General features: G+C 57.7%; 1 protein-coding gene across 3 annotated transcripts in view; it reads left to right on the plus strand.

The window, feature by feature from the left end:
* Nucleotides 1-4,247, plus strand: part of IFT122 (intraflagellar transport 122) — a 78,127-nt gene extending 73,880 nt beyond the window's left edge. For 2 of the 3 annotated variants that reach the window (XM_063113693.1, XM_063113695.1), the window contains exons 25-29: nucleotides 884-995; nucleotides 1,565-1,690; nucleotides 2,786-2,865; nucleotides 3,181-3,345; nucleotides 3,832-4,247. In XM_063113693.1, the coding sequence (XP_062969763.1) occupies nucleotides 884-995; nucleotides 1,565-1,690; nucleotides 2,786-2,865; nucleotides 3,181-3,345; nucleotides 3,832-3,921 (573 nt within the window). In that variant the 3' untranslated portion in view covers nucleotides 3,922-4,247. Of the gene's footprint in view, nucleotides 1-883; nucleotides 996-1,564; nucleotides 1,691-2,785; nucleotides 2,866-3,180; nucleotides 3,346-3,831 lie in introns of those variants that run through there. The other variant, XM_063113696.1, reaches the window with a different exon arrangement.
* The last annotated feature ends 6,724 nt before the right edge of the window (nucleotides 4,248-10,971 follow it).

Genomic DNA, 10,971 nt, shown 5'->3' on the forward strand with positions numbered 1-10,971 from the left:
CCAGCGCCTGCTCTTCCCTCCCCACCGCCTCTGGTCTCCACTCGGCCGGCTGTGCTCCAGCTCACAGCCCCCAAGCCCTGCATCCCTTGTGTCCCAGCCCTCCCCTAGGCTCCTGCTCTGTGCCTGGGCTCCCTCCACACCTCCATGCTCGGGAGCCTCTACCTTCACCTCAGGCCTGGCTGCAGCACTGGCCCTCGTGCTAGGAGGCCCTGCCCTGCTCCACCCCATTTCTGGAACCAGGTTATGGCTCTGCAGTAAGTCTACCATATAGTTTCTGCAGCTTGGGTCTGCGCCCCAGCCTGCTGTCCCTCAACCCAGCCAGCTGCTGTCTCTTTCACAGTCTCCCCCTTCAAGTTCAGAACAGGGATTTGGCATCAGGCAGACCTGGGTTTGAGTCCCAGCTCCACCATTTCCTAGCTATGTCTCACTCTTTCAGGTCCTCAGTTCCCCCCTGCCCCCATCAGATGGGGACACGTGTGATACCTTTCCCACGGGTGGTTGTAAGGCTAGATGAACCAGCACAGGTAATGTGTTTAGCACAGTGCCTGGGCACAGGGCACAGTACGTAGCCAGAAAATGGTGTCTGGGGTTATTGTCATTCTGCCAGAACAGTCCTCCTGAGCCCTGCCTGTGGAGGAGGCATCTGGGGCAGTGGGCCACGAATGACAGGGTCTCGTATTTCTATAGACCTTTCTCCTGCTTCCCCACAGCACGAAGCCACCTGGGCCCAGTGCCCTGTCCCCGCCCACCCAGGGGGCTGTTCCTCTTGGCAGCCAGGCACAGTGGGACCAAAGCCAGAGTCCAGGGGGATGAGGGAGAGGAAGATGTGTGCCCACTCCTCATTTGGTCCCTGGGGCAGTCTGTGGCACTGGTGTCTTTGCAGGAGCTGGTGCCCTTGTGCTACCGCTGCTCCTCCAACAACCCGCTGCTTAACAACCTGGGCAATGTTTGCGTCAACTGCCGCCAGCCCTTTGTCTTCTCTGCCTCTTCCTACGGTGGGTCCTGCGCCGGCGCTGGGGCTGGTGCCAGCCACCTCGCTCCACTTCCTGCTGGCCACAGGATGCTGGGGAATGCCCCAAGGCCTCCGAGTGTCCGCATTTGTGAAATGGGTCCACTGGGATACCCACCCTGCCTGACACATAGAGACACTGTCAGGGTCCCTAGAGATAAGAGCCAGTGCTGCCCCAACCTGAAGCACCCAGCTCCTGGAACCTGGCACAGGGCTTTGCGTAATGAAATGCCCCAGGATAGAGGCCAGTGGCTGTGTGGTCCATCTGGGAGGCCGAGATGGGCCCTCACGTCCCAGATCTTTCAGTGTTGACGAAGAATCAGACAGTCCTCGTGTCTTCCCAGAGAGGAGCCCACCCAGCTACTGGGAGAAGGGAGGCTGCAGACCCAAGATTCGCGTGTGCACACGCAGCGGGGTGGCCCCCGCAGCCTCCACTTGCTGGTGGATGAGGGAGGAACTCCAGTCACCCCACCTGCCCAGCCCTGCTTGCCCCCATGAACCCCAAGCTCCCCCATGAGGCCGCCATCCCCCTCAGCTCTTCCCTGTGCCCTGCAGAGGTGCTGCACCTGGTTGAGTTCTACCTGGAGGAAGGGATCACTGACGAAGAGGCCGTCTCTCTCATTGACCTGGAGGTGCCAAGACACAAGCAGGAGAGCAAGTGGCAAGAGACCATGAGCGACAGTATCCTGTGCACTGGGCCACTGCTGGGCTCTGCCTTGCAGCCCCAGAAAGATTAGAGAGCCCCACATGGCAGCAGGGCTGGGGGGCCAGAGATGGGCAGAGAGCTGACCGGAGCCTACAGACCCAGAAGTGGCAGGTGGCATGGAGCTCCTGGGTCTAGCCCTCACTTTGTTTCCTTGAGGGTCCCTACCCACCCTGGCTCCTGAAAGGTGCTGGCCATGCTTCTGGCTATGCACAGCTAAGTGGCCAGCATGGTATGTGATGTCCTCATCCATGGTGACCAACTCTTCTGGTCAGGTCACTTTTATACATGCAAGCAACCGAAACCACAACTCAGAGAGAGACTGAACAGACAAAAGGGTGCAGAGAAGCCATGCAGTAGCGGAAGCTCAGGAGACCCAGCTGCCACCCGCGCGGTCGGAGGCTGTCTAGTTCTCTCAACTCTGCCGTCCTCTGGGTCGCTCCATTGTCAGGCAGCACCACCACTTCCCTACAACATGGGGACAGGGACAGCCACCAGCAGTGCTGACCCCGCATCCCACCAGCCTAGCAGCCCCCAGAAATAGCCGACTCTCCTCCCAACCATATCAGCAAATTCTCCAGGGCATACCTCAGCTTATTCCTCTGGCCAAGAGGGTGGACAGTGGTAATTGTCCAGTTCGGGTCCTGCTCTCACACCGTATCCCCACAGGGAACACATGCACACATCACCTGGGGCTTGTTACCACATGGCAGCCAAGTCAGCAGCTCTGACGGGACTGAGGGTCTGAATTTCTAGCAAGCTCCCAGGTGATGCCACTGGTCCACAGACACCATTTTGAGGAGCAGATGTGAGGAAAACCCAGAGGGTTGCTTGCTGAAGGGAGACAAAATCTATGTCTGCCACATTGCTCACTGCAGGCGCCACCATCTGCTCAGGTGTGGGTGGGCCATGTCCCCTTCCTGACTCACTGGGACCTTCCTTTTGGGAGCCCCGCCTGCCTCCCCTCACGTCAGCTCCTCCTCCACTGCCTTGGCAAGTCTTCACACGGTGGGTGGAGGGTGGGGTTTATTTCTTGCTTGGCCACAGGTTCTGTCCTTGACCAGACACTCCAGATGCCCAGACTCTGAGGCTGGACGAGACCATGGACTGCACAGGTAGCGATGACCCGTTCACGGCAAAGCTGAGCTTTGAGGTGAGGGCACCTCTCTGAAGGCTGCAGAGACACAAGGCCTGTTGGGAGGGTGGTCTCAGGTCCCTTCTGTGCACATGGGACCCTCAGCTAGTGGACATGGCCAAGGAGGATTGACCACAACTTACAGATGTGGTGGATCGAGGGAGCTGGGGTCTGTGGACAGGGAGTAGCTTGTCACCATCAGGGCTGCCTGGGGATAGGAGGTGGTGGGTCCTGCCAGCCACCCCCAAAGATTTCGGATCATGATCCACATGAACGTTCCCCGTGGCTGAGTGAGGGCCCCATGCCCTGTTTCCTGCCCACCCGGCACTGCAGCAAGGTGGCTCAGAGTTCGTGCCCGTGGTGGTGAGCAGGTCGGTGCTACGCTCCATGAGCCGCCGGGACGTCCTCATCAAGCGCTGGCCGCCACCCCTAAAGTGGCAGTACTTCCGCTCACTGCTGCCCGACGTCTCCGTCACCATGTGCCCCTCCTGCTTCCAGGTACCGTGTCCACTGCCAGCAGCCTACATTACCTTCCAGTGTCGTCGTCTTCCTACCTCTTTTCACTTCCCCATGTGCCCCCTGGGGAGGCCAGGCACCTGGGGGGAGGAGCACCAGTGAGCCCTCCGAGGCCAAGGCCGTAGCCGCCACTCCAAGTTGGGAGAAGGCATTTGGCTGTCCTCAGCCAAGCCCCAGCCCTCCCGCTGCATTCTACTTGCTATCTAGCATGGACTACATCTGACCCTGCCCTGTCCCCACCTGCCCTGAATCTGGGAGGGCTGGGCACACATCGTGGGCCTTTGACCTTCACTTAGGAAAAAGGGGCCTCAGGCTCCCTCTCCTCCCCTCTCCTCGCCTCCCCATTACTCAAGCAGAGGTGCTCCAGGGCTGCTCTTTGGGGCCCTGACTCACCACCAGGCCACCTCCCCTCGGCAGGGTGTCCTGCCCCAGGCTCAGGGCTGACACAGCTCCCGCCTCTCTCCTCAGATGTTCCACTCAGAGGACTACGAGCTGCTGGTGCTCCAGCACACCTGCTGCCCCTACTGCCGGAGACACATCGACGACCCCAGCCCATGACCAGTGCCCTCAGGGCCACCTGCTTCTCGCAGGCCGCTGAGCTGTTGAAGGGAAGAAAGAGTTAAACTGTCAGAATGTGTGTCCTGCCTAGATGAAGTTTGTATTTTAGGGAGGGGCCTTGTGTAACCACGAATTCCTATTTATGGCATTTCATGCCTTGTAAATAGCACCAGGAGATGGGGAAGAGAATGTACATAGATTTTCTAAGGAAAAAATCTGTTACTTTCAGAATGGCTCCGAGTTGCTTGTGGCAGCCTGCTGGAGTCCGCAGATCTGTCAGACCGTTAGCATGCACGCTCTGCCGACAGATTGCCTCAATAATGACAAGTAAAGGGGCTACTTATTTTCATCAGTGTCTGCGTTTTAGCAAATCTTCGTATTGTCTGCAACTTAATTTCCTTATGCAAAAGTGCACCTGTTTCTAATTTGATCCGAAAGGAACATTACATTTGTGTGCTCTTAAAATTTAATCTAATCGAAATGGCAATATAGGAAGGGATGGAGGAGCGGGTATTTTTTTTATTTATTTTGGTTTAATGGGGATGTGTCTTGACAAGAAAATAAGATACCTGGCTCCAGAGAAGATGGCAAAGAGGATGAGATGAAGGCTTGTGGTCTGGTCGAGGGCTCCTCCCTGAGGTTCTGGGGCCGCCTGCCCTCCTCCGTCCACCTGCCCCAGCCCCACAAAGGGTCCCCAACCCTCCAGCTCCTTAAGCAGGTGGGTTCCATTTGAGATTGCAGACTGCTAAGGTCCCTTCCCTTGGGCAGCAACAGGATCCAGCACAGCAGCTCTGGGGCATGGAGAAGGTAGCAGCTGGGAAGCTGGGGAGTAACTCGTGTGTTGAGGACCTTTCTGCACCAGGCACGTTTCATGTGTTGTCTCACTTCTCACACCAGCCCTGTGGAAGAAGGTTATGGTTTCCAGCAATGGTGCTGGGAAGGGGGGAGGTGCTTGGGCCCAGGGAGCTCCCCAGCCCTGAGGGGACCCCCTTCACCGCCCCCCATACCTGCCCAGGAGGTAGTGAGCAATGCGAGCTTTATGCACAGCCAGAGAGCAGCTGAGCAGACAGGAGAAAAGGATTGGCTGTTGGGGACTGTGGTGAAAACCACCCCTCAGGGTTAAATACTGATTCCGTATAGCTCCTCTGTGAAGAGGGCAGGGTGAGACAAATGTGCCCATGGCAGGGAGGAAGACAACTATGACCTAGAGAGGGGGAGCGGCTGCAGGGTCACCCAGTAGAAAGTACCAGAGCTGGAGCCCCAACCTCACCCAAACCAGCCCCTCCCCCCATCCCCCTCTGCATCTCTCTTTGGAGATGATGGAGGAAAAGAAAGGGAGCCAGACAGTTGTGCCAACAGAACTCCTCCGTTGAGTGTCTAATTACTTACAATCATGCATGCTCGCTCCCTTGCTAAACATTTATTAATGTGTTAGGATTTCCATCAGCGCAGTTACTTGAACTGAAATCATTTGCATATGGCTGGGAAAAAGAGGGGAGAGGAAGAAAACAGCTCCAGCTACCCAACAGGCATCAATCACAGTGACAGATCAGATGGTGGCTGGCTAGAGGCAGGGGGAGGGGCCTGCCCAAGACTCCAGCCGAATGACAGAAAAACGAGAGAGAGGGTGCCGTGGCACAGGGCACCTGAGCTCTGAGGCCTGCATCTGAGCATAGCCCTCACTCAGTCAAGCACTTACTGAGGGCCAAACACCGTGCTTAGCACTTTCCATGCTTCTCCATATCTAATCCTCCACGGCATACAAGGCGGCCCATTATGCAGGTGATAAAATTGAGGCTTAGCGACATTCTTCTTTCATTCAACAAATATTTGTTGAGCCGAGGCAGGATTCAAGCCCAGGTGCACCTTGCACATTAGCACTATGTTCTGCTGCTTTCCTGTCCTGACCTGGTCTGGGTCTTGACCAAGTCCATTTATCTCTCCAAGGCCTAGTTTCCCCATCTGTCCAAAAGGGCCCCCTCCAGCTCTGACACTGAGGTTCCAGCCTCAGTCTGTGTCTGTGAACAGGGCTCGATGATTACCCTGATGACCCTGACCACCCCTCACGTGCCTACAGCCAGGAGGGCCCCACAGGGATGTGGAGATGCCCATTTAGCTGACAGGAGACTGAGGCCCAGAAAAGAGTGGCTGCCTGAGGCTGCACAGCTTGGAGTGGCTCAGGCTGGAACTTGTTCCTGATCTGTCTCCAAGTGCTCAGCCTTGTAACCACGTTCTTGGAAAGAGGAAGGAAGAAGAGGATTGGGTGGCATTGGGTGGATCTGACTCCAGCCCGGCCTCAGCCAGCCAGGTATCCATGGGCCTCGGTTTCCCATCTTTCCCCAGCAAGGATCCCAAGGCCAGGAGCCCCTGGCAGCTCTTGCACAGATGCCCCTTCTCCAAAGTCACTGCTGCGTCTCTTCCCTTGCACAGGGTCTGTGTGCTGGTGGCAGAGGCTGGGCAGGCAAGAGCCTTAGCAAAGAAGCCACCACTGGGCAGGGCTCTTACCCTGGGCCAGGCTTAATCCCAGGACTCCCCAATCCTCCTCCACCCAGACTTCAGAATGTCTTCCTAGAGTGCACGTCTGATCATGCCCCTCCCCTGCTGGTAACCTGCAGTGGTTCCCCACTGCCTCCAGCAGCCTCCTGGCCTGCCCTCCCCTACTGCCCTGCCAGCCAGCCTCCAGCCAGGGATGGGCTTCCACACCCAGCTGGCCCTTCCCTCTGCCCTGCCCCGCCCCAGAGGCTCTTCCCTGAGGCAGCCTTCCTGGTCCACCTCCTGCTCCTCTGGGTCCCACAGCACTGAGGCTTGGGATAAATTCCCATCTCTCACGGTTATTAGTTTCCCCCTGTTTGCTGCCCGCTGAGACTGGGAGCTCCTTGAGGGCGGGGACTGTGTAGGATTCATCAGTGTCCTTAGCACCCAGCCTAGGGCCCGGCTCATAGAAGGTATTTGGTAAATGCCAGGGTGGGAGGGAAAGAGGGAGGGAGAGAAGGTCTGTCTCCTTCCCTTATTCCCTCTTGACATTCTCTCAGCTCAGCCTAAGGCCTCCACAGCCTTGGTGACGCAGCCAGGTGGGGCTAAGCCCTGTCAGGGAGGCCAGGCAGGAGGAGCAGGAGGAGGAGGAGGCTGCTGACCCAGCAGCGGCCCTCCTGCTGAGGTGTAAGGGCTATTTGTGCTGCTGCCTGCTAAGCCCCTAATCCTCTGGCAGAGGCAGAGCCCTGCTCCTGGGCTCCAGAGGGGCTGGGGCTTGGGAGCCCCAAGATGGCCAGTCTGTCTTCAGAGACAGACGACCCTGGGCCCCGTCCCCACCCCTGGATGCTCCCCATAGCTCTTCCCCACACTGACCCAGGCTCAGAAAGCCACCCGCACTCGAGCTTGGCCATGGGTGGGCTCCAGGGACCCCCTGGACTGCACGACACAGGAGACAAGGAGCTCAGGCTAGGGCTGCTAAGGAGCCTTAACCTTTGAGCCCCAGGTTCCTCCGGGTCAGAGGGGAGTGAGACCCCCCTCAACAGGGGTCAGGAGGGCTTGCTCATTCACTGACAGACACTGCCTGAGCACCTGCTATGGGCTGCGGGCTGTGAGGCAGCAGCAGCAGGCCGGGCCTGCGTCTGGAGAGCATCAATCCATGCACAGACCATAGGACCCGGGCCACGGCGAGAAGCTTGTGGTAAATGAGCATGGCAGGTGGGGCTCTGGTGGGTAGGATGGTCGGGGGGGGGGGGCCTGCAAGGACAGGAGTGGGAGCTGAGACCTGAAGGACACAAATGTCAGCAACATGTAGCAATCACTCACCGGCTCTCCCAGCAGCCCTGGAGGTCAGCGCGAGTGTCATCCCCATTTCACAGAGTAGGGAACTGAGGCCCAGGGAGGGAGGGAGCAGCTGTGCCCAGGCTGCGAGGCCTCCTGCAGACATGAGGGCAGGTGTAAGGGGCCGTGCCAACCCCAGGAGACAGTGACATCTGCCCTGCAGGGTCTGAAGGTCCGTGAGCTGGGCCTGTAAATGGAAGTGGGTCCCCGAGGTTTCCTAGCCCCAGCAAACTGAGGCCCAGGAGGGGAAATGGCACCTTCTGGGCTCTCATGGTGACTGAGAGACACAGGGTAGAATCCAGTGCCTCCCCCCTTCCCTCGGGGCTTCCACTTTCCGCCCCAGTCCTGTGTGACTCCTCTAGGCCTTTCCACCACCCCGGCAAACCCCTCTTCAGTCATTTATATCATAATGTGAACAACTGGCTGGTCTTTGATGGAGGGGATGGGAAGGTGGTACCCCATGAAGCCGCGTTGTCTATGTGAGTTACAGCCCAGGCTGTCACTGATTTGTCATGTGACTAGGTGACCCACTATGGACTCTGGGCCTCAGTCTCTCCATCTGCAAACTGGATGCTACAGGGAGGGTCAGAATACATGAATTCTAATGACCCTTCCAGCTCACTCTGAGCCTGTCGCTCTGAACAAAGAGTATTTTTGGTCTAAAAAGAAATTCCTTGTCATGCTTTACAGAATACAGAGCACCATCACCTCAGCAATGGCCTTTCATCCACCGTCACCACGGCCCTGTGAGGTTGGGATTGTTAACCTCTCTCTCTCACAGAGGAGGAACCTGAGATTTAGGAGAAGTACTTACTGGGATAATCTAGATCCACTCACTCACTCACTCACTCACTCGTTCATTCAACAAATATTCACTGAGCACGTTCCATGTGCCCGGCTCTTGGGGATACGTCAGTGAACAAAGCAGAGACCCCAGCTCTTTCTAGTGCAGGGAAAACAATTCACTATACTCCTGCTACTTGCCAGGCACTGAGCTGGGCTCTGGGGACTCGCCCTCATGGGCTCACAGTACAGCCCAGGAGATGGGCAGAAACACATGAACAGAGCACAAATTAAAAGCTTCCAAGCTGTCATCAGAATCAGGCGACAAGCAGGGTGTGGAGGTATACTGAGCTGTGCGAGGGTCGGGGGCTCAGCCCACCAGGGCAGGCTGGGTGTGGGCTGGTCTTGACCTGGGGCATCTGTATAACCCCCGCTGTGTGGCCACCAGGGTCTGTGTCAGAATCAAACTCTCCACCTTGAGCTCATCAGCATTGGGCCTCACCACCTGGCCAAGCACCCTAGACTGAGAGGCCACACTCAGCACCCCCCGTTCCTCAGCCATTGGGCCCTGACACCGCCCAGGACAGGCAGGGCCCTGGAACACAGGTGGGCTGGAGGGCAGGGGCACTTTTCTGAGAAGACAGATCTAGGAATCCCAGGCGGGAAGAGAGACTGGGCCAGAGAGAGCTTATGGGACCAAAGTCTGGGAGACAGGGACACTTTCCTGGGTGGCCATCTGTCCCCAACCTCGGGACCTTTGCACGCGCTGTTCCACTGCCTGGACATCTTTGCCCCACAGACTGGCATGGCTGGTCCCCCCATCACTCAGTCTTCAGCTCAAGCTTCCCATTCTCAGAGGCCTTCCTGGGCTGTGGTGGACAACACTCAGGGGTCATGGCCAGACGCTCCTCACCGTTATTTGTCTCATCACTTGTTTAGGGCCCCCACCCCCTCCCCCCACAGAAATGCCACTTCCTGCGGGTAGAGTCTTGGCCTTTCCTGCCCCCTGTGTGTCCCCCAGAACTGAGCGCCTTGTCTGGCACCCAGGAGGTGCTCAATACACGTGTGTTGGCTGGACAGTGGTCATCGAGTGCCCTCCACACCGCGTGCTCCCGGCACTCCCACAGGCCACCCCATCCACCCACTTCATTCCCGGGAGGTGTCATGGTGCCCACCAGATAGGAGGGGGACCCACCAGCCTCCATTTGCCCCCAAGCCATCTGCCCCAAAGCTCCCACTCTTTCCTCCCCACAGTGGGTCCGGCTGTCCTGGGACTAGACCTCATGGTGTCCCCAGACAGTGCCATCTGCCACAATGTCCCACGAGGCCTATTTCCAGGGTTGACCTCCCCTTCAGACTGGAGTCCCTGGGAGGCCAGGATCACACCTGCTCATAGTCCCGGATGCAGGGCCTTGCTCCAGGAGCCAGAGGAGCTCTGTCCTCTCCCTGCCTGTTGCCCCCTTCCCTGGCTCCCTCCTCTATCCTCCTCCCTCGCTCCCTCCAATCATATTTGGGGGCATTTGGGTCACCTTTCTGCCCCCGAGGTCTGCCTAAGCCACTGCCCTCTGGTTAATGCTGGGTTGCTCTGCTTGGCTTCTCCCAGGAGCCCCCCTGTCTCCATGGCCTCACATGCCCCCTCCTTGGGCTGGAATTTGTTTTTCCCCACATCCAAGGCCTCTCCAGCCTATAAGCTCCCCAGGCATGGCCGTCCCTTTCTCGATCTTGGTGTCCCCAGTGTTCTGCACATAAATGTTCAATGAACGAGTGAGTGAGTGAATTCCAATTCAATGCAACAAATTGTTACTGAGCTCCCAGGTTGTGCCAGGCCGTGTGTCTGGCACAGAGAGAGCCAAAGCCAGCAGGCTGCAGCCCCTACCCTCACGAAGCTCATAATCTAGTGTCAGAGTCTGGTGACGTGATGAGCATGGAGGTGACTTGGTGAGGGACTGAGTGAGGGCAAGAGAGAAAAGCCAGAGAGCCTCTCGCTGTCTAAGAGCTTCTGGTCAGTTCAGAAAAAGTCAGCTCATCTAAGCCTAGGAAATGGGCATGGAATACGAAGGTCCCAACCACAGGCCAAGGCCACCAGCCTGAGCTGGGCAGAAATTCTGGGAGGGAGCTTCAGACAGACAAATTGAGGGCAGCCTCCTTCCCTTTCCCAGGGTCCTGAGCACCTCCCTTCCCTGACCCCAGGCTTTTTCCTGGTGTCACCTTGGCCCCTCTTAGAATCCAATTAGGCCCCCAGTTGCAGCAGTGGGGATTAATATGATTATGAACACCCCCAATCTCCCAGATGCTGATTCAGCCAGGAGCTTAGGGAGGGGAGGTCACTTTATAAGGGTCTGGGGGGGGTGGTCAGAGCCCAGAGTCGTCCAGCCAGAGCCCTGGGTGGCCGAGCTCAGGCCTCAGCAGCATCCTTGGGTCAGAGCAGCCCGCGGGGCAGCCGCAAGGGCCACAGTC

This window comes from Cynocephalus volans, chromosome 11, assembly GCF_027409185.1.
Source record: "Cynocephalus volans isolate mCynVol1 chromosome 11, mCynVol1.pri, whole genome shotgun sequence".
Lineage (NCBI taxonomy): Eukaryota > Metazoa > Chordata > Mammalia > Dermoptera > Cynocephalidae > Cynocephalus > Cynocephalus volans.